Source organism: Cavia porcellus, unplaced genomic scaffold (assembly GCF_034190915.1).
Source record: "Cavia porcellus strain 051 isolate PalLab524CR breed Dunkin Hartley unplaced genomic scaffold, mCavPor4.1 scaffold_9, whole genome shotgun sequence".
Classification (NCBI taxonomy): domain Eukaryota; kingdom Metazoa; phylum Chordata; class Mammalia; order Rodentia; family Caviidae; genus Cavia; species Cavia porcellus.
In genome coordinates, this window is record NW_026947492.1 from 20,087,054 (window position 1) to 20,113,946 (window position 26,893).

General features: G+C 39.1%; 1 protein-coding gene across 8 annotated transcripts in view; it reads right to left on the reverse strand.

The window, feature by feature from the left end:
* The window catches only part of Cdon (cell adhesion associated, oncogene regulated), a 93,128-nt gene that overhangs the window by 41,173 nt on the left and 25,062 nt on the right, over positions 1-26,893 (reverse strand). For 7 of the 8 annotated variants that reach the window (XR_010049718.1, XR_010049719.1, XR_010049717.1 and 4 more), the window contains exons 2-8: positions 14,372-14,506; positions 12,374-12,646; positions 10,996-11,142; positions 10,045-10,188; positions 8,869-9,156; positions 6,906-7,175; positions 1,999-2,352 (exon numbers count right to left, since the gene is read on the reverse strand). Coding sequence is in view for 4 of the 8 variants with exons in the window: in XM_063256027.1 (XP_063112097.1) it covers positions 1,999-2,352; positions 6,906-7,175; positions 8,869-9,156; positions 10,045-10,188; positions 10,996-11,142; positions 12,374-12,646; positions 14,372-14,447 (1,552 nt within the window). In the remaining 4 variants the exon portion in view is untranslated. Of the gene's footprint in view, positions 1-1,998; positions 2,353-6,905; positions 7,176-8,868; positions 9,157-10,044; positions 10,189-10,995; positions 11,143-12,373; positions 12,647-14,371; positions 14,507-20,661; positions 21,940-26,893 lie in introns of those variants that run through there. The other variant, XM_063256028.1, reaches the window with a different exon arrangement.

A 26,893-nucleotide genomic window follows, 5' to 3' on the forward strand; every position in this document is an offset into this window, starting at 1 on the left:
ATTGCGGGTGGAGGGGAAATCAAAGGGGGAAGACCTCTGTCTCAAACCTTGTTTCCTTTTGCCTTCACCACAAAGAAAATGACAATCAATGCACTGGAATTTAATATGGCTCAGATTCCAATGCAGAAAAGCAGGCCATGTCCATATTGTGGACTCTGCCCATACTCTGGCTTAAGAGTGCCTACACACTGTTATTGACCTGTACAAAGACCTGAATGGAACCAGACCAGGACAAATGAAGCAGGTAACTGTCATCCAGAAGGGATCAGAAGCACTGACCTGGGCCCCATGGGCTCTCTGACCTGTGGGCCAGGGGAGCCAGCAGGAAGGGCCACAAAGAGCCCTGTTTAAACTGCAGGCTTGGCAGGAAGTTCAAGCTGCCCATGCTAAAGGCAGTACTGGGTATCCTGCCTCTCAGAAGGTGAATATAACAGCAATCTCTACCCCCTGAGCAGCTGCTGGGGAACATTACTCTAAATGCCCACTGACAGAAGGTTTGAATTTTAGTTAAGTCAACTCTGAGTTAATCTTATTTATTTTTATTTTTGGTACCGAGGATTGAACTCATGACCTTGTGTTTGCCAGGCAGGCACTTATGCCACTGGGCTAAATCTCTGGCCCTCGAGTTAATTTTAAATAATACTGATGGATATTCTATATGGAAGTACTTCAAAAATCTTACAGTTTTTAGTCATCATATATATAGCAATATATATAGACTTACAAACAAAATATATATATATACATACATATATATACATATATATACATACATATATATACATATATATACATACATATATATACATATATATACATACATATATATACATATATATATACATACATATATATACATATATATATATATATACATACATATATATACATATATATATATATATATACCCAATATATATAGACTTACAAGTAAGTTTTGTTATGGGAGAATGTTCTCAAGTCGGATTCATTTGCAATTCAACAAAAAGAGTCATACAGTATACCTGTGAATCTTTCACAATACACGAGACCACATGGAACCAGATCACAATGCAAATGAAGCAGGTAATGCTAAAGCCCCAGAGCTGTCATCCAGAAGGGATCAGAAGCACTGATGTGGACCCCATGGGCTCTCTGACCTGTGGGCCAGAGGAGACAGCAGGAAGGGGCCACAAAGTGGCCATAACTCGAATGTTCATAAGTTGAGCACGTACAATACATACAGGTATTATTTGATAAGAACATGAGTTTACATTCTCAATGAAAGCTAACCTTTTAGACTTGGAATACTGTACTTATCAATAGTTGATCTAAAAAAGTCCCCCAATAAAATTTTAAGTAGCTGTCTTGGTTAATTTTCTTGTTGCTGAGACAAAACACCTGATACCAAAAGTTAAGGGAGGAAAGGTTTATTTAGCTCAAATTTGGAGCTCCAAGGCAGGGTGGCATGGCAGAGGGACAAGTGCTCATGGTGGCAACAAAAGCACCAAAAGAAAAGTGAGGAGCAAGCTTCTTTCTGTCCCTTAGGTTGTATGCCCACTGCTCTCCTCCCTAGGGCAGGGGAAGTAATCCTTAATCCGGCATTGGTCCATGAATCAGTCAAAAACTCTAGATTCAGTTACCTCCAAAAAGCCTGCCCCCTCCATGACCACGTGAGATTCTGGGGAGACATCCCGACACAAACCATAACAGTAGCTTACAAAGTCAAAAGTGTTACTCCCAAAGATCAGTATATTTTGAGCTTATTCCTAAAGAAGAGCTTCCTATTTGATAAGCACAAGTTCAGCATACTCATACACATCACAAATGGGGACCAAGGTTCACCTGATCCACGTACAGCAAAATATCCCCAAAAGTTAGTTTCACATTTCACTGTCTTAAGGCAAAACACACGTATTTAGAGAACACTCCACTCATTAAAGTAACACATTTCAAACCACTTTTTCCTCTACTACCAAAGGAGATAACTTACTTGAAACAACATATACAGCAACTCACCAACTGTGAGAAACGCTTCTGACTGTGTGGTGCCATGATTGTTGGCCGCTTCACAGATGTATCTTCCGGCATGTTCCCGAGTGACAGCCTGGATGGAGAGGGAGCTTGAGCCAGCTCGGGACATGATGAAGTACACAGGCTCCAGGTCAAGGCCGCCAGGTCTGTCTAAGTGTGACTTTCGGGATTTGGACCTAAGGACTTGCGATGGATGACTGGTTATCAGCCCTTGACTGCCGTACCAGCGAATGGCTGGGACTGGCACTCCGGTGGCATTGCAGGACAGTGTGACGAAGTCTCCAGCTGCCACCTCTGCACTCGTGGGCGCTGTGATTATAACTGGCTTGAATCCATTGTCTATGAAAAAATAATTCACATACTAAAATTCAGGAATGGGATAGTATCTACACTGCAAAAATTTCATCTGATGGCAGAAATAAAATATGAGAGAAATGATTAGAACAAAGAAGAGCACACCTCCCTCCTTAGTTATCTTCTCAGTTTTTACCAAGTGAAACTGTCAATGAAGTAGAATTATTCACAGCCGCAGGATCCCACACAGAGCTCCTGTTCTTCAGGAAGAAATCACTCAAGAGCCTTCCCTAGACAAATACATTAACTACTGTAAACACAGAATGTGTTACAGGCCTTAACATGAAAAAGGGGTAAAGAAGTAAGAAACTAGATCAACAATCCTTCAGTTCTTTGGGAATCTGATTAAGAAAGGTTTGGGAGAAAAAAAAAATTCCAATTTAAATAAAAGTTGATAAACTGTTTTCTTACTGTTGACATGAACATTTTTGTTTCTAAATTACAGTCTTACTAAGTCTTTCCTTTTGGTCCTGGTACTCTCTAGAGGTATTTTTCATTGAGACTACAATGACATACTGATTAACACAAAAGATCATTTCTATCTGTTTTTCTCAAAACCTCCTTCTCACATTGGATAACCCAACTAACACTTGATTTCAGATTTCTGAGTTTTTTTGACAATAAAATGCCATCTCCCTAGTTACAATCTGCACTTGCAGCACTACTAATGAAGATGAACATCTTTCCATCTGTTTAGATGTCATTCATATTTTCTCATCTCTGAAAGGCTTATCGTCCACTGTTCTATGGGGACTTGCTTTTGTAAAATAGTTCAAAGTTCACTGTACACATTAGATAGCCTTAGTTATATTTAGTCGTAGGTATATTACATATATGCTTAGTTATGTTACATCACTAGTGTCTTCTAGTTTATTGCTTTTCATTTCTTAATAGTGTCATTTATGTTCTCATTTCAATATAGTCGTATCTTTGTAATCAGCCTTTTAAGATATTTTTCTAAATTATACAAATATTCTCCAATATAGCCTTACAATAATTTTCCATTTTACTTTTCATATTAAGTTTTCAACCCAGTGGGAGTTTATCTTTCTATACCATGTAAATTTTCTCTCCATTTTGATAACCAATTATTCCACATTAAAATTTGTACCTATCGTCTGACTAGTGATCTGCAATACCAGTTCAGTCAATTTCTTATGTGCAAGTATCTTTTTGGCATAGTCTATCTGTTCCTGAACCAACACAATGTTTTCTAAATTATTACTGATTTTCTTATATTTAAGGCAAGTTTCTTCTTTTAGAGTATCTTAGGTATTATGAGGCCTCTGATTATCTATATAAATTTTAAGGTAATCTCAAGTTTCTCAAAACATTCAGATGAGATTTTAACTAAAATAGTATGAATCTACAGAAAAAATTTGGAAAGGCTGTATAATACTGAATTTTGCCATCTATGAACTGGTATGTATATTTTATTGTTATACAAAAAGGCAAATGATTCTAGTTATGGTCTTTATCCAGTCACCAGACTAAATGCTATTAGTTCTAAGAAGATACAAAACAGCCAGCAAACCATTTGGATATTCTATGATGGCAAAGCTGTAAATGAATAACAATTTGGGTTCTTTCCTAATTCTTTTCATGTCTTTCTGTGCTGGTTCAGATCTCTAGTATAATAATGACTAGCCATTAAAAGTAATGTTTCATGTAAGTTCTTATTAGGCATAGTTAAATGAAGTTCCTTCTATTTTCATTTTTCTGAGTGTGTAATGCGAATAGTGAATTATGTCCAATTTTTCCTACCTCAACTGAGATACTCATATTCTTTTTCTCCTTTATTCAATAAATAGGGTAAAAAATACTTTTAACTTTTCTGAGGATTTCTAGGATAACTGCTCAATGGCTTTTATTTTTTACACATTCCTGGCTAATCAGTATTTTGTTTAGGATTTATACACCTATTTTCATAATGAAGACTGGCTTTTGATTTTTCTTTCTTATAGCAGCCTTTTGTGATTCTGAAATCGAGTCTACTGACCTGAGAGTTTCTAGCCTCTCCTTTTCTCTTGTACACTATATAATATTTGGAGTGATCTGTTACTTGCAAGTTTAGTGGAACCTTCACAGGTCAAGACTCAGGTTTTCTTTGTGGGAGGTTTTTAATTCTTAATTCAACTTCTTTCACAGGTATAGATGACTGATAGACTTTTTATTTAAATCGGCCTTGCTAAGTTACCTTTTTTCTCAGAATTTGTGCATGCGATAGTTTGGTTCTTTCTGTTTGCTTGTTTTGTTTATAAAGCACAGTTTTGCTATGTAGTTCAAGGTGGCCTTGAACTCACTATGTAGGCCAGGCTTGCCTCCAACTTGCAGTGATCCTCCTGCCTCAGCCCCCAAAGTGCTTATAGTTTTGTTCTTAAATATCCCCCAAATGCCAATATGTTGGAGGCCCATTCATCTGTGGTACCACTGGGAGGTGGTGCAACCCTCGGGAGGCGGGGCCTCGTGGAGGGAAGTTAGGTCATCACCAGTGCGGCCTTAGGGAGGCCCCCACGCCTCCATGTCTCTCTGTGTTGCCCTATGAGGTGAAAGGGCCTCCTCTGCCTTCTCTGCCATGGTTCCTGCTGTAAGACCTGTGCTGCCACAGGAGCAAAGCAACAAGGCCAAGGGACCACAGAGTGAAACTCCTGGAACAGGAGCCACAGAAACTTTCCCTCCTTTACAAGTATTCTGTCACAGCGAATAGAAAGCTAACACGTCCACTTGTGTTTATATAAGTAAATAACTTTCATAAAAGTTTATTATCACCATTATTTTTAATCTCTGTAAGACTTGTAGTTACGGCCTCTTTATTTCTAATATTGTTTATAGGCATCTGATTTCTTTATATTTAATTTTGCCAAAGACTTACCTACTTTATTTAGATTATAAGGAATCAACTTCTACATTTATTGATCCTATTTTATCTTTGCTTTCTATTTAATTATTTCTGCCCTTATTTGATTTCTCTATCTTTTTTTAAAAAAAAAATCTATTCTGCCTTCACTCACTAATTTTCATTCTGTTTTCTTTTATAAGCAAATAGGGCTACAAATCCCCCTAAATCTCATTTTGGCTCTCTGCTACAAAACCTGATCACCGGCATGTTCATTATCATTCACTTCAAAGTATTTTACATCTATACTAGGATTTTTTAATCCAGTCATTTGGAATTATAATTTTATATTCCCAACTACAGGACAAATTTTTAAATTATCTTTCACTATTAACTTCTAACTTAGCTGCAGTGAAATAAAAAATGTGGTCTGTAATGGTTCTCTGAATTTGAAATTTTTTATAACACATTATAAACAACTAATTTCCCTAACATATAAAGAATTCTGATAAATCAATAAGAAAAAAGGCCAAAAACATAGTTGTTTTAAAATGAACGAAAGACAATGAAACATGAAAACATAGGAACATAAAATATAAGTTTCCTTAACATGAAATGATACCTAACTTCACTCATAACAACAACAAAAAACCTCCCTCCCCCACAAAAAACCCAATACAGATTACAAGGCCATAACTACAAGTCTTTTTTTCCTTTTTTTTTTTTTTAAACTTATTGGATTAGCAAAGATTAAAAAAAAAAAAAACTTTGGACAATACTCTGAATTGCTGAGGTACGAGGAGAGAAACAAAGTTCTACGCTACCTATAAGAATAAAACCTATAACAACCAGGAGCACAATCAGCAGTATCTATCAAAACTTCAGACTCATTTACGGTTTATAGTTCATTTCCAAGAATCTGTTAGTGATATTCAAACATGTACAAAACAATCTTTATAGGACACACATTACAGAACTATGTATAATAGCAAAATATTAGAAACAGTCATCAATAAGGTACTAATCAAATTGTTACAGCTATACAATGGAACACTAAACAGCTATTCATCAAAAAGACATAAAACTCCTTTATGTACCATATAGGACGATATCTAAGATACATGTTAGGTGAAAATTTCAAGGTAAAGAATGCTACCACCATTTATGTTTAAAAAAACACCTGTTATAAAATACACATACATAGGCATGCTTACGTGTGCCATACAGTACATAACTACAGGCATGCCTATGTACCAGGATATTTGAGAAGCCAATTACCAATTATTTCTAAAGAGGGACATGACTGGCTGTGGAACATGAGCAAAAAACTTTACCATAAAACTAGTACCTGTTGAAAACATTTTTAAATTTGACTTTATTTAACTTGAAATTTTAACGATCTTCCCGATTTTTTTTTTTCTCCTAATCCTGGAACAGAGCCCCGGAACCCAGGGTCTCATGTATGCTAGGTAAGCGCTCTACCAGGCAGGTATACCACCATCCTGAAAGCAATTTTTAAAAAGCCTAATTAAATAAGGTGGCTTCTTCACAGAAATGCCTACCTCCCACTAGTAAAGAACATGGTAAATGAAACAGTCCTGGCACAGCAATAGGATTATCGTAGTAAAAATGACTGTTTTTAGCTTCTATAAGTCTACCTGTGAAGTAAAATCTCCTGGGATTACATGATCTCCGAGCTTACTTTGTTCAACTTGAAGTCTTCCAGTGGACTGCATAAATCCAATCCCGTTGTCTGCTACACACTGATACAGCCCAGAATCTTCCATGGTAACCCCGGTGATTTTCAGCCCTTTTCCTGCAATGAGGTGACGTGGGGAAGCACGAATAGGCTGTGCGTTATGAAACCAGGTGCAGTTGGGGACTGGATTCCCATGAACGTCACAGGTGAAATGTACTGTGGCTCCTAGAGACACTCTTTGATCCTGTAGTCCTTTAGAAATCGAAGCATGTTCTGAAAGCAAACGCACCAAGTAAACACTAGTCCTCAAGATACATGTTTTAAATTATCACACAAGTCATATAAAATCTTTCTAACAATAACAACTTGCAAACAAGTTGTAATCTTTATTGACATTCTTGTGTCTGCTGTGGCCATCAAGGAAAAATTAGAGCAGTTGGAGCGCAGATCCAGGAACAAGGCTGGAAGCTAAGCCCCCACAGGGGAGCTGCAGTGAGCTGGTTGGCTCACAGGTTGGGGAGAGAATAGCAGCCCCACCCCCTCCACGCCCCGCCCTGTGAGCAACCAGCTGATTTGGAGGAGCTGTGTTGTTCAGTTGACTCTGCAAGCCGAAAGCTGAGAGACTATTTAGAGGCCAAAAATATGCAACACAGTAACTACTGCAGATTTCCTAGTCCTATCACTGTTTCGATTTGTTTTATTGCTATTCCCTTTAAAACTGATTTTTAAAAATTGGAACTACATTTTAGTTCCCCACTAATAGGATAAACCATATAGCACTAAGAAGTTTGTCTCCTCCTTTAGGTTCATCCAACCTCCCCCCTCACACACATGAGTATGCACACAGACACACAAATAGTTTCTAATCCTGCGCTTCTCTTAGCATTTATTTCAAGTGATTAGTTTAACATAAAAGTAACGGGCTGGGGTTATAGCTCAGTGGTACAGCACCTGCCTGGCAAGCGTAAGCTCCTGAGTTTGATTCCTGGTACTCACCTTAAAAAAAGAAAAATTTAGAAATACATTGAACCAAATGAAAATAAAAGTACAAATTAAAATTAATAAAATAAAGTAACAGTCTCCCTAGATTTCATGCTAAACAACAACCAAGTAAGAAAAAAATTTTTTCATTTAAATTCTTTTTATGGTCAGCTCATCTTTGAAATTAGGTATAGCTAATTTCAAAGGAAAGGAAAGAAAACAAAAAAAAGGCCGTGCACACGCTAACCAAGTGCTCTACCACTAAGCTATATCCTCTGCCTTTCAACAAATTTTAAATTTTCCTGCCGTCTTTTTGCTGCTATCCTACCTCAGGCAATGATATAAGTAAACAACATGAAGAAAATTTACAAAAATTACATTACTATGAAACCACTTCCTATTCATTTTTTCCACCTTTCAGGAAAATCTGCCTTGATAAAGGCCAGTGCTTTCTGCTAGTCAGGTAGATAGCTGATAGAAAAAAACAGAAGCAATAGTTTTGTGATAAGAAGTACATACAAAATGAGAAAAGAAGGAAACATGGACAGCAAGGTTTTCTAAGTGGGAAGAAGGGGTTGAAAGGAGGGTTAGGGAAAGGCAGAAAAAAACAAGTTACATCATGTGTAGGTACAAATTCTCTATGATGAATGTGATCATTAGGTCACAGTCCCCACTACAGGATACCATGTAGCTACATCTCAGAATCTCCTGTTCCGCTGAGTTCTGGGTCATGGAGGTGGGCGCACAAGCCATGCATTAAGTGATCAGGTCAGGGGTGAGGATCCCAAGAACACCCACTGTGACTGTTCTGTGCCGGTCAGAAACACAGCTGAATTCCACAGTCCTTGAGGAAAATGGTGACTGCTCTGGCTACTGGCATGGATATTTCTAGACAACTCATGTCTCATTCTGAGCCTATAAATAACCTTCTGACCAGGAAAATGGCACGATTTGAAAAAACAAAACGAAGGAAGCAACATCTTACCAAGCACATTAACCATGTAGGTGACATGTTTGATGTCTCCAGACTTGTTGCCCACCACGCAGGAGTAGTTTCCAGAGTCCGCTGGGTGGATGCTTGCAGTGGCAAGATGGGAATACAGACGCCTCCAGTGGCTGCCCAGCACAGCGCCCTGCCCCTCCCTCAGCCACTGCACTTGCGAGGCCGGGACCCCCGTCACCACGCACTCCAAAGTTACAGGGCTGTGAGAAGGAACAGCTAGTGCCTGGGGAAGGGTGGGGTGAAGAATTCGAAACCCATCTGCCAAAGGGCCTGGAAGAGGAAGAAAGCACAAAGTATCACCACCACAGATCCATGGCCAATCTCTGCCCCTGCAACACAGTGCACATCCCTATGTTTCTGCTTATTTTTCTTCGTATGACAAGGTCCCATCGGGTAGCAAATCATTTTCAGTTAAAGCTGGGGGAGCTGGGAATATAGCTCAACAGCACACTACCTGCCTGGCAAGCAGAAGGTCCTGAGTTCAATTTCTGGTACACACACAAAAAATTATTTAAAAAAAAAAAAAAACCTCTTGGGCATGGAGGCACACACCTGTAATCCTAGCATTTGGGGGGCTGAGGCAGGAAGATTTCTGTGAGTTCAAGGCTAGCCTGGGATACAAAGTGAGTTAGAGGCCAGCCTGAACTGCATTAGTGAGGCCCTATCTGAAAAAGAAAAAGAAACCCAAAAGAAAGAAAATAATCATAATTATAAATAAAAATAAAATTAACACTTTATGGTCCTTTAGAGCTATTTTTGAATTATTTTGAATTAATATTTCAGAAATATAAAGTTCTCAAGTTCGAAAATCACTCCTTTATAGTGCTCTATTGGCGTGACCTCAACTAAGAGGCACAATCTAAAATCACTCATGATTTGTATCACATCTGAAAGGACTGAGAACAGATATATATTTTCTTCCTTATTCACATTTAGCCACCCATTTGAGTACCACAACCGTAAGGTTTCTGTATTTTAAAAATACACACAACATTGTTCTATAATTCGTTGATGCATTTACTCTGCTTGTGAGACATGCCTAAGATAAAACAAACAACATCTGAAAAAAGAGACGAAAAAGAAAATGAATTCTCCTGGGCTAACTTTTATGAGCAACACTTCTGAGAACAAATTACTGTCGCTCTTTCAAATACTTACGACTCACAAGGAGCTTCTGGCTGATACGCTCAACTTTTAATTCATTGGTGACAGGATTATAAGCCGCACATTTGTATGACCCTTGGTCTTCTGAGGATACGTTCAGAATCTGAAGGTTTCCTGATGGGAGGATCACATACTTCCCTGAGAAAGGAAAGGAGTCCATTTAGCCTCGCCTTTTCTGAAGACCACCACAACACAACGGAAATGACCAGGGGGTCACAGTCGTGCTTTAGATTGACACAGATGCCCAGGAGCAAATAAGCGATTAAGGAAAATGCATTAAATCAAAGAAAGAAAAAACAAGGCAGAAAAAAAAAAAGGTCAATAGTACTGGTGGACAAAATCCAACCCATCATTAACAGTTTAGCAGCTGATGAGTCTGAAAGCGTGAACTATGTCTGGACAAAGACACCATGACCACCGGTGACACTTCGACAAATGCCACCTACAGCACCAGTCACGTGGTGTGCACTCACTGTCCACTAATTTCTTACACACTAGGTAGCTATTTCTGCCAGGCCTGGCCCAGCCACATGGGACGCGGCAATGGAGGACGTAGATCAGGGCCCTGCATTCTGCTAACACTCCACAGGGCAGGGGTAGCAGTGAAAAGGCACACAGCAAACAAGCAAGCAAAAATACGTAAAAGGCTCACTGCATGAGATATATTCTATCTATAAAGAAACACAAAGCTGAACGAGAACAACAAGGAATGTCACAGAGCGGCCCATACAGGCGGTCTGTCTTTCCGAAGGGGTGACATTTGGGTGGGGTCCGGAATGAGTCCAAGGAGCAAGCCCCTGGGGTATGCGACGGTGGTCACGCCCCTCCACTCGACTTTGGAGATGGCAGGCAATGTATCTCATATATGTTTGTGTGCACAGCCCCTGGTTATGCGGTAAGCTTCTGCTCTGTGTGTGCTACTGGCTTTTCCAAACAAGGACTCACCTGTGGAGTGCTTCAGCCACCTTCCCCGGATCTTGTAGCGCACCTCAGCTTTGGGGTTACTAGCTGGTACCTGGCAGCCAATGAAACCAGTGCTGTTTTCTTCTGCTGTAATAATGTGCTTTGCTGATGAATCAAAATCACCAAGAACTGAAATAAATAGATACATAAATGAATGCAAAGCTGAATCCTTCTCAGGGGGAATTTAAAAATTGGAAACATTTGCAGCATAGTCTGATACTGCAACTAATCCCAGTCCTGAGGGTAGCATGATCTTTGTATCTCAGAAAGCTGCTGAGGTAGTAGTTCTAAGGCTACCTGTTCGGTTATGTTATCTTTCCTCAGAAGCCACTGCTTTCAGAGGACTGGGGGAAAAGAAAACTTCTAAAGCACTAGGAAGAACTATAAAGCATAATTATTCCCATTCTGTCATGATAAATCCTCTTCAGTCCAGACCCTCATTAAAAGTCACTTTCCCCTTTGGTGACTACTCAAATTGCAATAAAATGGCTCCTGGAAAATGAACCTGGGACATCAAACGCCAAAGCAGCGCATCATTTAAATGTTTTGAACATACTAACTCGGTCTCTGCCCCTTCCAGCCTAAATTCACTGCAGAGAAGCCTGAACGAAGGGCTCTTTACTGTCTTCCAATGCCCGAGGAACTCAGCAGCCTGCCACCAGGAATCCAGCGCTGCAGTGTGTGTCTTGGAGCTGTCTATGGGTCACAGCTCTACAAAAACATTTACTCTTCTCAGTTATGACAAACTCCCTACTCCTGGGGAATCCAGATTTATTCTGTAAATAAGGGTGCCCTTACAAAGACGTTTTCCATTACTGGAAGCCATCACCATTTGAAAGGCAGATGGCTCAAACTTACTAAGAAAAACCACACATTCCAGATTTTCCATAAGTTCAATACTCAAAATTCCTTTCTTAACAGTCAGTTATTTTTTTTCCTGCTACTTTAGCCTGGTTTCAATTAAATAAATTAAAATCACTCAATAAGCAAGGCAAATCAAACAATGAGATGTGAAAGATAAAGCACTGCATGAAATAACTGAGTGTCAAAACAGACAACAGCTTTTTCCTAGTCATTGATATTAAGGGCACTTGAAGATGCAGAAAGAAACTGTTTAGAACACACATTAGAAAACTGTCGCAAACCACTGTTCCAGATGAAGATGCCAGTCTATGCCACAGAAGCTCAGGTAAGTTTCCTCACGTTGTACGAATAATCAAGTCAAGGCCAGGTAAGAATTCTTGACTCCTACCAATACATGTCTCACACCAAAGCCCACGCTCTTCCCACAGTTCAGAAATGTAAACACTGACAGTCACTTCCAGAAAACCCACAGTAACAAGGACCAAAGGAAACTCACCTGCGATAGACACTGCTGCAGGGCTGCTCACAACTGCACCTATGCTATTGTTGGCAATGCACTGGTAGTACCCCGAAAGGGAGGGGTTAAGAGAAAGAATCGTCAAGGTCCCCCGCTGAAGCTCCATCTGTTCTGTGTTTTTATCCAATCTCTTTCCATTATGCAACCAGGAGATATAAGCAGTCACAGGTTTAGCAGAACAATGTAGTGTTACAGGTCCACCAAGCTTCTGGATAGCAGAAAGCGGCTCAGAAATAAAATAAGGTGCCAAGTCTAAGAGGGAACAAACCCCACATGCAAAAGGGTGAAAAGAGGGGAGGAAGGGGAAGGAAGCAGAAAGAGAAATGAGTACATCGAATGCTTCTCAGCTGAATCTTTGTAACTAAGACAATCTATCTATCTATCTATGGCAGCTCTTGAGACTTGTAAAAATTCTAATACAATTTTTATGAGAACATCTTTTGGAAAAATACAGAGCAACACATTAGCCTAGGACTTACGTTAAAATTAAGGTAGGCCACACAAAAATGTTTGATGTAAAACACTAACTTTATTAATAGAAAACAGCAAACTGCCTTTTAACAAAGGGATTTGTAAGAAATAGAAGCTAAACACCTGAAGAAGTGAAGACAAGATGCCTTTTGAAATAAAAAGAACTCTCTCCTATTTTAAGAATAGGATGTTATTCTGGGAAAAGTTTTCAATTAGCAATAATCACGCCTCGGGTAAACCTCGCTGCCACTGTGCAAAGCTAGGACATTATTCTGTAAATAAAGGATGTGGTACTTCTTCACTTCTTTATTACTTTAGTATAAAGTATTTTAACATAAACACAAGATATTTTAATATAAAATATTCAACTCTTAAGAAAATAGGAGCCACACTGAAATATAAATTCTATCCTTTCTTGGGTCTAAAGGTTTCATGTTTATATTTAGCACTGAAATAGTTTCATTTGTTATATGTAGTCCTCCAGGAACCTGGACAAGGAAGAGTGACTCTTGCACTAGAATAGCAATAAAGAACCACTCCCCCCTTCCAAAGGAATAGGGGAGCAGCAATACTGTTAATCTGATGATATAAAATACACAATAATAAATTGTTCAATATCCTTTTACAGAAAGTTTAATCAGAAATAAAGATTAAAGAGCCTTTTATTTTATTTCTTTTTTTTTTTTGGTATTGGGGATCAAACTCATGACCTTGCACTTGCCAGGCAGGCGCTTGTGCCACTGAGCTAAATCCCCAGCCCAAGACAATGTCTTTCTTGGCTAAACCTATCGTAGTGGTTTAGAAAACCATAAAAGAAATAAAACCAATGAATCAATTTTCCTTTACCAAGTCTAATACTGTTATACAGGATTTTCAACAGATAATAAATACTACTCAATGAACTAACATCATGATATTTGTATATACATCTTTAAGTCTCAAGTAAAAAACAATACATGTGGGCCATGTATTTAGTCTGAGGCTTGTACATTCTTAACAATAAACAGATTTAAACTTTCCAAAAACCCAAAGACGTAGAGAAGTAAATTAACTGAGGTCACGAGAGAAAGTGCCAGACTTGGCATCTGAACCAAGCTCTCACACTCCAAACTGAATGTTATTCCACACTGATTCTACATCTTCTCTGTGATGGTATGCAGTTAGCACTTTAATTCCTGCTATCATTTCTAAATTCAGAAACCAGTATATAACACATAACGTATTCCCTCACTGAAGAAAAGCACAATTAGGAAATACTTTCAAGGTGACAAATTACAAGGATAACAAATTGTAAGGACAAGGATGGGAAGGCCCCCTAATGTGCAAAGCACTACTAAGAAATCCTTAACGCCTTTAATCAAGTTTTTAAATCATGTAGTGGCCAAGCAAATTTCAGAAACATTTTACACACTGATCTTACTGGCGAAGTATTGACACCGAAATTTGTTGTTTACAGGACTAAGATAAGGGAAGGCTTCAGCCAGAACCCCACCTTTCTCCTCTTACCTGAGCTCACAGAAGAACACAGAATCTTAAGGATAACATACAGCAGTGTCCATAAGGGTCCAGGGTCTGGATGCATAGCGCCCGATTACAGAGGCAGAAAGACCGACTTCCAGAGAAGACCCAGGCCTTCACTCACTAGAAAGCATTAAAACAAGAGGGAAAAAAATCTAAGCCACAAAATGCACTGCAATCTTTAATCTGAACCACTGGAATCATGAGCATGATGGCTGCCCACTCTTTGGAAAGCTCTGCATGGTTTATGTCACATCCCAGGCACTTAGTGACCCACACCACCTCCATTCACAAACTGACATGGAGACACAAAATTAAAGCTGGAAGTTTTATGCATTCTCCTGGGGTATCAAGACACCTTTTATTCTAAAGAACTAGCTATTCCAAATGAATACATTCAACTGCCTCTGGCGTCTATTTATACAACTCACAAGCAACTGAACACAAGCAATGTGAATTCTTCCTCCTCATTCCCAAAACAAATTCATAATAAATACGTGGTACATCCTATATGCCAGACCCTGTTCAGTGCTTTTGATATACCGGTCTTCTTGACACAGATTTTTCCGAATTTCTTCCCTTTCCTCAGATGGAAACATGGGTTCATGGGTTGTTCAGATAGAAAAAATACGAAGTGTCACTTGTGCTGGCACTGAATTTGACATTCAGTGGTGATAGTGGGGTTAGCCAGGAAAAGAACAGTGAAGGAGGAAGGTTGGGCCAGATTGTACCCAGTGCTGAAGGCTGCATGAAGGTTCTAGAACTTGTTTTAAATGCCTGTGAGGCATTAACAGAAGGACAGCGATGTGATCCCATTTATGCTTTAAAAAGATCACCAGCTGAGAGAAAATATGCAAAAATGAGAGGTACGGAAGAGGAAGAGCTATCAGGAGACACTGTAATCCCCCAGAAGACAGCAGGGTACGGGGGCAGGGGGATCAGCAAGTCTTTGCCTATAGAAGTAGTGAAAAACAACAGAATTTAGAGTATTTTCTAAAGGCAGAACCAAGATTCACTGAGGTATGGGTGTGAAGTGTAAAAATTTTTAAAATGTGTCAAAGATAACTGCTTTTAAAAATGAGGAAGACTAAAGTGGGGGACACAGAATGACAAGGGAGACAGCCAGCAGGTCAGTTTGGCCAAGCTAAATCTGAGATTGCTGTAAAGCACCCAAGTATTTATACTACTGTCAAGATAGCAAGTACATCTGTGAGCCTGGGGTGGTGGGGAGAAGTCAGAGCTGGACATATGGATTTCAGACATACAAAAGCCTCAGCACTGGATAAGCACTAGGAAAACATGTGTAGGGGACAGAGGCAACACCAGGTAAGACTCAGGACACTCCAACCTTTAGACTGAGTAAGAAGAAACTAAGCAGCAATGGAGAGCAGCGGAGACCCAGGATAACAGGCAAAAATGGGACGAAATCCAGAAGGATGCTGCATCTAAGGAGAAAGTGAAAAACATTTCTGGGAAAGATGGTCAACATCCCAAGTACCAGTGATATGCAGAGTGAAGCAAGACACCATAGATCAGGGCTGGGGATTTAGCTCAGCGGCATAAGCGCCTGCCTTGCAAGCGCATGGTCGTGAGATCGATCCCCGGTACCAATAAAAAAAAAAAAAAAAAAACCATAGATCACTCGTGGTCCTGACAAGTGGTTTCTGCTGAAAGGAGCATTCAGTGTGGGCCGTACAGAACAGGAAGGCAGAGGCATGGGGATCAGCAATACCTCAAGGTTTGCTCTGCAAAGAAAGCAGCAGACAGGGAGAATGGCTGCAGCCAGATATGGTCAAAAGGTTTGCTGTGTGTGTGTGTGTGTCTGTGTGTGTGTGTGTGTGTGTGTGTGTGTGTGTGTTTAATATAGAGGTCGTATATAAAGCACATTTAGCAAAAATTTAAAAAGTTCCCAAAAAGCAATAACTGGCAGGTCTGAGGGAATAAATCACTAGGATATGTTAGTGGACATGAAATCAGCACTTTTTTTATGGAGGCAGTACCTATCAAATATTACATATTTACTACATGCTAAGTACATTCAGCCAGCAATAGTGTCACATGTCTATAACCCCAGCTACTCAGGAGACTGAAGAAGGAGGATCTCAAAGTACTTGCTCAGGAGCTGGGACAAAGCAATTTTCACTCCACAAGCAAAAATAACAAACAAAGGCTTACCACCTTATGGTCTGGAGGAAGAGATGATGAGCAAGATAAATAGAATTAGTAAAATTAAAAACCTCCATGCAACATGGAAACACAGCTAAGATTTATTTCCCTCTGTGATTTGGACACAAGTCTACTACTGCACTTGGTTGTAGAACTTGTCTGGTCACATAGCTACGTGCACTTTGAAGGCAAGAATGACATCATATTCAACACTGTAAAAATTCTAATTCTTACTTGAACAACTATTTCTAAGATAACAATACGTAACCTATTAACTAGTGATTTCCTACTGTTCATTCTTTCTGAAATTCTGCATAACTTGTACCCTTTTTCTGTTTTTTTTTCTCCTTAAATAAAATTTTTTTTAAAAATTCTAATTCTTGATTTTAAGCAAGTAAACACTCCATAAATGTCTCTTAAAACAAAGGGCGTATGTTACTATAATGCATTTCCAAGATGCATGTTAAAGAGTAGTAGTTAATGAAAAAACCACCATCTCACCTGATTTTGGTGTATTTTAGCTATATTTTAATTCTTCATTCATTTACTCATTCATATGCATAATTTTAAAAATAAGCAAAAGCACATTGAGTGCTTGTCATATGTCAGGCATAATGCTAGACCGGGTTAGTATTTCTGCAAATTCTGCCCCATGTTCCTGCTTGGCAAGGGCTGACAAAGGACCTATGACTATGGTCAACACGTAACAACTGCGCTGTATTCATGATATTGGAGAAATGAAACCTTTACCTGCATACTCCTTATACAAAAAAAGGTTAATCTTAATCCTCGATAAAAACTGGCAGTAACAAACCAAGACACCATGCATATGATGTCTTTTAAGTCAAATAGTATCTCCCAGGATCTGCTGTTCTCTGTGCCAGGTACAGCAAAAATGGGTTGCAAACTCAAGTTTCTATAGCTCATGACATGAGGTCATGGACTGCCTTTCTCAGTTTTTGTTGCTGACCTCCTTTAAAAAGCAGGAGAAGACATATAAATTGGCACCACTCATCAACAGAAGGTCCTAGCTGTGGGCAAACTCATCTGGTTTATTTGAACTCGCACTTTGTTCAATGGTAAGAACCAACACACACTGCTGGTAAGCAGTCAAGGCAATGTAAACACTCAAATAACTTGTTAACAAGAGATACTGCCCCAAGAGAAGCAAGACAGGGGGGATTGTTTCTACTTTTTGCAGAATCTTTATTTATTAGAAAGCAGTGAAACAAACTTCAGAGGCAACTTTAACCCTAGCAGCACATGACCTACTTTCAAGTTTCATTGCTCGCTGTTGCTACCTAAATACCATCACACAGGACTCTCTCTTGTTAAATCTGTCTCTGCTGGTTACATATTCCCAGGTGATTTTGGAAGCTGGAAAGAATCTATGGTCATAAAAGGTGTTTACTAAATATTTGAATCGGCTGACATTTATCCAAAGCAAGCTACTCCAGTTTTCTAGAGCACTGGATAGTGACAGCAGAGAGTTGGGAGTCTGTTACTATACAGGCTGCATGGCTTGAATTACACTCACTGGTTACCGCGAGACCCTCAGGTGCAACCTCACTGACCACAGAGAAGATAAGACGTGCACAAGTCCAAGCACATCCATCAGCACCACTGGAAGATCACTGGACGCTGTATCACTTTCAAAATTATGAAATCAAAAAAGAAACTGCGAACTTCCGGGAGAACATGGCAGACAGATGGCAGACAGAGGCTCTCTGAGAGACCCAGCTTAGAATCCAGGAATGGTGCAGAGTGAGGAATCCTAAGCAAGAGGAAATATACGCTGTTGACCCAAGAATGAACTGGGCTGAGAGAAACCAACTGAGAATGCAATCCTGCTGCTGTAATAGGAACAGATAAAGCCTCAGCGTGGAAGCTGGAGCCCGCGCCATTGGAAGCCGTGATTTGGGTTTCCTGCCACCGCTGCTGCGTCTGAATCGGCTCGGCAGGGAGAGAGACGTGCGAAAGCTCTGAGAATGAGAATCGGTGAACGGAGTTGAGAGCGGGACGGGCGGGGAGCCATGCATCGACCTGTGGTGAATGAGGGAAACTGGGACTCTTCTATGGTCTAGGAGGCTCCAACAGAGGTCATGCCGGGACTGGGCAGACTTGCCGGAACAGGACGCTGTAGTGACTTCAGTCACATACCCCCCTCTCAAGCGGGATTGGTGAGCAGTGCCTAGTCTACGTGATGCTGCTGGCTGAGACCCAGTAGGCTACCACAACCCAGATCCCAGCGCCTGGAGGTGCACCCTAGCGGTAGGCTGACCTGGAAGGGCGGGCCCCACATAGGCTGCCTGGTCCGTAACTCCCTGGTGCACTGTGGTGGGCGGAAACACCTAGCCGGCGCAATTCAACCAGACTGTAGCCAACAGGGAAGGAAGCTGGGCCTCCTATATATGCTTGCATATATAAGGAACAAAGAATATGGGAAGAGGGAGCAACAAGAAAGACTCCTCGGCCCCCAATCCTGAGAAACAGGCAATAGCAGACACGGCACCAATCGACATAAAGTGCTATCTCCAGAGCCTCATAGACGAGTTCAGGAATGAAGTTATTCATGACATGAGGCAAGACATAAGCAGAATAGTTAAGAGAAATGCTAAGCACCACCCAAGGAAAAACAGATGGTGGAATGGAAGAACAGAAAAAGAGGGGAGAATTGTTTGATGGAGAAAATAGAGAAAACATAGAATACGTGAAGCAGGTTCAAAGAGATTACCAGGAAACTAAAAACTCTATCGAAAACTGGCATAACAGCTTGAAAGAAACTAAGGATAGATTATCTGAACTGGAGGGCAGATTTCTAATATGGGAGCATGAAATGAAAAACTTCTTAAAAATAACAAAGAAACAAACAGCAATAATACAAAGACTAGAAGATGATAAGAGGATCTATAACTTAAGAATTAAGAACATAAAAGAAGAGGTAGGGACACAAACAAATGAACTACAAAAGCTACTTGCAGAAATAATCCAGGAGAATTTCCCTAATTTAGCAAAAGGTAAAGATACTCAGATGTATGAAGCATACCAGGACCCCAGCCACCTACAACCCAAACAGAGCTACACTCAGGCATGTAATAATCAAAATACCAGAAATCCAATATAAGAACAGAATATCAAAAGCAGTCAGAGACAAGAAAGAGATCACTTATAAGGGAACACCCATCAGAATTACAGTAGACTTCTTGGCACAAACCATCAAATCATGAAGAGCATGGGGGGAAATAATTCAAGCTTTGTAAGATAATAACCTCCAGTCAAGATTGATATATCCTGCACAACTATCCCTGTAAATTGATGGAAAAAGAAGGTGCTTCCAGAATAAAGAGGAACTAGGGGAATCTGCAACCACCAATTCAACTCTACAGAGAATACTGCAGGATATTCTAAAAAAGAAAAATTCGAAGAATCCAGAAATAGTGACAGAGAGGCCACAATGAATGGAGCAGAAAACAAAATGAAGAAGACAAACTGACAACTAATGACAGAAAAAGAGCTCAACAGAAATGAGGCAGAGAAGATTGGATGATAGGAACAGCTATTTTGGAGAAAACGATGTAATAGGTAATGCTGATTTAGTATCATCTTGTTTTGAAGTCCCATCAAGCTTTTGTTCTTCTGTCTCCATAGGTTTTAACATGTTGTATCTTATTGGATTTTATTATATGTGATAGTATAAACAAAAACTTTTTTATAGACAAGGAGATTATACAGAAAGCATTGTTCATTTTCTGTTAGTTGATTTTAAATACCCTGTAATACTGGCATTTTCTTGAATGGTTTTACATTGTTTTGATATATATGATGCTACAGTATACGAAGTTATACTCAAAGATTTCAAGGAAAGAGACAATATGGTAACTACTTTTATGTCGGGATTATCTTGTGGTGAAACACTATTTTGCTTAAACGGTTATGTTTTGATCTGCGCTGTTTTGTTGTTATGCCCTCTTTTATCTCAATCTCCATTTTATTATTTACTTTTTTATTTTTATCCTTTTAAGGGAAAAATAAATTTAAAAATACCAGAATATATTATAGTAACCCACTTTGATTTTCTATTGACTTGATTTGAAGCCCTGTATTGCTCTCACCATCTTGTTTTGACTGATGTTCCTCTATTCTGCTTTGCTTGATAGTATCAGGTTCGAAAGTTTAGGCAACATCTGTGAAGATAGTGAGATTCATTATGACACCCTTTCTTGTTGACTATTATCTACTTTTGAAGACCTGTAATGTCTCCAATGTTTTGGTTTTGTTGGTTTCATTCTTTACTGTTTTGTTCAATTTTATTAGAACTGATGATATAGGCAATTCTATTTGAGATAGTGGGAGGCATTATGGTAACCATTGTTGATCACCTTGTATTATGTTTTTACATTATCTATTATGTCCACCCTTTTGCTTTGACTGACTCTGTTCTGTTATGTCACATTTGGTTTTACTCTCTTCCAAAAAAAGTAATAAGAACTGTGGGAGTAATAAAACCCAAAATGTGTAATAGTCATTGTACAAAAGAGAGGAAAAGAAAGTGCTCTAAATGATATAACTGCATGTATATTTAAGTGTATAAGATAGACAATGATATTACTGAGTTCTGTTGGATCACTGAATAGAACTGTTAGCAGTCTCACTGTTTGAATGTCCACTTTATATGCTTTAATTTTGTAACTTGAACAAATATTTCTAAGATGAAAATATGTAATCCATTAACTAGTGACTTCCTATTGTTTATTTTTTTCTGAAATTCTGTATAACTTGTACCCTTTTTCTGCTTTTTTTTTCTCCTTAAATAAAATTTTAAAAAAATACTGCTTCATGAGATCAGTGCCACTGCTACTTGACTAGTAAGTTATTATAAAGCCAAATACATGTTATATATAATTTCCGCTGCGCTGCTCTGGCACATGAACAATTAATTTTGCTTAGCCAAGTTTACCTCATTTAAATAAGGCTCTTGTCATTCTGCACACAGGACAGTGGACTGAACATGCACATTGGCTCTCTCATTTGTAAAAGTTTATTGTCAAGAGACAACTGCCCTGGATTCCTCAGCACAGGTGCTCTCCCCGCCTTCTCTCACCCTATCTGGAAATAGCACCAGCAGAGAAAAGGCCCAGGGGAAGAGCTCACCAGGCCATAGCACTGCACATCGGCACACTCTTTGCCAAAAGCTGTTTGACCTCTGTTGGAGAATATGTGGAATTCAAATATTCTCAATAAAAACCGAATTCTGATGCAAGTCATATCAGAACAGAATCTGGATTGAAGTCATATCGTCATTTTTAAAAACTCAGCGTTTCTCTCACTTGGAACTTCTTAAAAACACACAGTGCTGTTCCCATCATATTATTTTCAACAAAATATTCAAGATTTTTTCCCATATATTTTACAATGAATATTTTTAAAGTAGAAACTTGTTAATAGAAAGTTTCTAAAACTATCCATTCACCAAAAAAAAAAAAAAAAAAAAAAAAAACTTACACAATTTCGTATAGAATGTGTGGGAGATAAATGTATAAAAAACAAAGTAACACAAACATATAGATAACACAAAAGATAATCTTTTTTCTTTCTAATCCTTATCATGCATGTATGTATTTATACAACTGATAGCGTAACATGTAATAGTTTTAAATCCTTTTAATCATTTGTTACCTCATGATCCTTCATTGCCATCCAAGTACAAACCAGGACAGAGGCTGCTTAGCTTCTGAGATCAGCCTAGATCAGGCGCATTCAGTGGTGGAAGGCTGTAGACTTATAGCCATTATTTGCAACAGCTGTAGAAACTCAGATTCTTGGATGGATGTATTTTAATCTACTTAACCATTCCCTTTTTTCCTTAGACTACTTTGTAACATGTATGTTTGCCATTACAGATGATGCTGCCATTAAGATCACTGTCCATAAGTCCTTAGCCACACCTAATTATACTCTCAGGTTTTTAGAAGTGGAATTTACTGGGTCAAAGAATACAAACATTTTTAAGACTCTTGATACATCATTAAACTATTTTCTAAGATGATGACACCTGTGCCCAACAAGCACATGATGGTGATTCCTCCCAACAACAGTATGTTGTATTGGTGCTTATACAACAGTAAGCAAACAGTGGAATTAAACACCTACGCTTTGAACTATTCAGATGCTTGATAAGGCACAAAGCAACATTTACTGTCTAATCTATTAAGAATTTATTTTACCAATATCCTAAACTTACATGAAACTAACTGCATAAGAATGAAAGGCACGGCGAGTGCAGGCTACATTTACCAAATCTGATCCATATCTGACCTTCCACTAACAAAATATACCAGACAGAAAACCTATGCTTTCCCCAAAATTATTTATAAAGTGGGATAACAGCATAGTGGCTTTAATTTGTAATATTTACTTCTCTAAAAATACATTTGTACGCAAACATTTCTGATTTTTTATATGAAGATACGCTGGCATTCAAAGAGTACCATTCGGTTGGAGCCCTTATTCTTACACCCGTTTCTCTTCTTCTCCACGTAACATACATACTTCTAGTCCCCAAACTCAGGGAGGTACTAAAGTAAATCTAGGGGGGTAGAATTTTAAACTGGGTTCAAATGGGTACGTGAATAACCTAACAGTTAAGGCTTAACTAACTCACTGGTCTCAGGATGAACCGACTAACCCCAGGACAGCCCTTCCACTTCCTTCCTATCTCCAGATGAAGTCCATGGCCACCATCTGTCCGTCTTTTCCACTACAGTTCTGAGGAAATATTCTCTCGTTACTCTGTTCTCAGGGAAGCCCCAGTAGCAGTCACTCCAGGAAAAAAAGACTGTAAAGTTAAGGAAAAAAAAGAAAAAAAGAGCACAGTGTTGTGCCCCATTAATGAAGACATCTCTTTCTTCCTTGCCATAGAAATCTTTGGAGTGTTCCCTCAATTGCTTCTGGCAGAGTGCTGCTCTCTCTGAATCTTGAGGTCACAAATAAGAGCTGGTATTTCCTAAGTTGGAACTTTAAGCTCTCCCCTCCGATCTACATAGAAGGCAATTTGTCAGGATAACAAACCGCACTTTATATGCCATCCAAGCTTAGCAGCATTTCTGTCAGAGAAGGGAGGCTGAAGGTATGCCTCATCTTAGAGTGAGAAAGGAAATACTTCCCCAGCGTTTGCTTAACTTATTGTTCAGGTTGTGAACTTACTGCTTTTATAACCCCTCTTCAACACGCTGCCAGAATAACCCTTTGGGAAAAGTCCTTCCTGAACTTTTAGATTTGATGACTTTGTTTTTGAAGCATTGCCTCTGCTCTCCTACGATCAAGGCTGCCTTTTTGAATTATCTCCCTCCCCAGAGGCGTATGTCATACTTTCTCAGAGTTTGTCCTCCTCTACTCCAAGTTTAAGGAACAACTGTCATTTTTTTATGGGGAAAAAAAAAAAAAAACTTAGCTTCAGGATCAGGATAGCTCTTCAAAAACAGAAAAAAATACTGTTTGTTTCCTTCGTAAAAGAATCTTATTCTATGTGAAACATGGCAATTTCCTTCTTTCAAAGTAAGATTTATCAGTTTTCAAAACTGTCCATTTCAAAACATCTACTTATCAACTGATGAAAACAAATGAGTTTTTCATAGCAACTTCTAAAAAACTAAAATATACTTATAAATATACTTGGTTAGGTATGATCAAGATTAATTCTATACAATTTCAGTAGGAGAATCAAATACACAATATACTTTAAAAACAAACCTACTCCCCATTCCATTCAGACTATTTAAGTAATATCACTAAGAAGTTAACATTTCCTACACAAAATTTAAAAAAAAATATATCCTTTCAATCAGTTCATCCCAAAGAAAAGATAATTACTCAGGGCGAGGCCTGTGAGCAGCACAAAGATAGGGATGGCGTCATTCCTGTACTGAAGGAAACTGCAGCTCAACAGAACAGCGGGCCGAAGCTAAGTGCAGAATGAAGAGAAAAGCTGTAAGTCCGAGAGAGTAAAAGTGGTAAGAGTTCAAGCCACAGGCATTCGGCTTTTATTCAGTGATTCCAGACGCATGCTGACTACATGGCAGGCACTGCGCTCTGCTGGGGCCCACGGACGATGAGCCGTGAGATCCGCTGCATGGGTCTCACAGTCAGGTGACAGGAGGGGCCACTGCCACACAGACATGGATCTCACGTAGGGATGGAATGACACCGTCCCTATCTTTGTTGTATATGTGGGATGAACTGATTGGAAGTATACTGTTTCGTTCCTTCATTTTGTTTTTTTTTTTTTAAAGTTTGTGTAGGAAATGTTAGCTTCTTAGTTATATTATTTAAATATTCTGAATGAAAAAAAAACTTTGATAGTAAAACAAAGTTGTATGTGACTGAATTCCAACTACTTCAGTGGGTTTTTTTAAAGTGTATTGGGCATTTGATTGCCCTACTGATAGCAACTTTTTGCCCTCCTAGTTCTTGAAAAGTTACTTAGTTTCTTTTTATTCAGTGTAACAAACTGCTAATCAGAAACTGGGAAAAAAAACTCTTAAAAGGGGTGCTTGGCTGTTAGTTTCCAAGATGAACTTGCCAGGTGATTGGACACAATGATTTTTAGCTGGAAAGCATCATACAGAAAAGGCCAGGTTGCATGCTGTGTATGAATGGCATGCCAAACAGGGTGCTTTTGTAGACAAAAGCCCTGTGAGGACAGTAACTTTTTTGTGACTCATTTGTCTGCAGTGGCACCACCATTTCCTCGGGTCATTAAGTTCCCTCAAGCTCAACATCTACTTTGCTGTAAGACGTTGTTCTCTGCTATAACTTAATTTTCATGCAGTTTGAAGGCAAGTTTGAAGAACCTTAACAGACTTCCTACCTAAAAGTCCATGTCCCGATTATCCAGCCACTTTCAATGGACTTCCTCACAAATCCTCCTTCACCAGCTGCCACCCTAAAGTCTTCCCTCTTCTGACAGCATAATCAACCCAGTATGTTTTATTTAAGAACAAACTTTTAAATGACTTTAAAGTACTGTTATAGCACTCTACAAATCTATATTCATTGTCCACCCAATGTACTTTCTTTCCTTTCTGTGAAAATTGGCTATCTCAGGTTGGGATGGAACATGTCATGATTTATTTCCACCAAAATCAACAAACACTGCTTTCACTAAAAGGCAGAATTTTTAGGAAACAAGGCTTTCAGAGAATAAAGCAGTTAGGTGAGGGAGGAATTGGGTGAGCCAACAATACATGTGCAGTTGCTACAGGAAAAAGGGAATACCTTACTTCACCTAACCACCTTAACTTGGAGGTTAAGACTTCTCTGTGGAAACACTGATCAGGTGAAATCAGATGAGGAAGCAAAGAGGAACAAAAGGGAGGATTCCAAGCAGAATAACAATTTTCAGAATCAGAGCTGGAGAAAGCAAGAGAATATGGTCTGGAGAAGAAAGTGACAACAGGAAGATGGCCCTCCATGAGAAGTACACAGGTGGAGAGAGAGGAGAGCATAAAGAACACTATAAGACAGGTTATGGAGTTAGGCTTTTATCCTGACAGAAAGTGCAAGCTTTTCTGCAGGCAACGAGCTCCAACCTGTACCCTGCATTATGGGAAATGGCTGAAGACTGTCATGAAAGGTAACTGGGGACCTGCAGTAGAGAAATATCAGAAAATAAACCTAGAGTTGTTTAACATTTAAGACATGGACATATATAAAAAGTGCAAGAGGTAGAATTGATAGGTTGGAACCTACGCACATATCCATCTCTTTATTTTCCCACTGCCCTGATGAGGCTGCTGTCCAGACTTCTGAGTTGGACTGGTGACATGATGTGCATTTACCAAAACAAGAGATGCATTAGAAATAGCAAGGTCTTTCCCAGTTGCTGTTTGCAGAGTATGGAGGGAATAGAAAGCAGCTATCTGAAGATATGGAGATCATAGTTTCAGATGGGTATAAATGAGACTCCAAGGCAGGGCAACAGAAAGTGAACTGAGATTCTTAGTAGATTCTTGCGGGGAACACTGATGGAAATTTGGGAATCAACAGCAGACAAGAATAACTTTTGACTCAAATGGAGGAGAAAGCCTCCAGCTGAATTCTAAAAATTGCCAATTCTGAAGGTTTAGAACCCCTTAAAATTACTCACACTATCATAGTATTAGTGAAAAAAATTTAAAAACAAAAAGGAGAAGACAGAAACTGATATTCCATTGATGCTGTCAACCACTGAAGACTTTTAAAACATGACTTCTGAAACATCATTAAATTTCACACTGATGCACCTTTGAAAGGCACTGTAGTCTGGGGTAACCAGGCTCAGCTTGAAGCTGTTCACTTTTTGGTGAT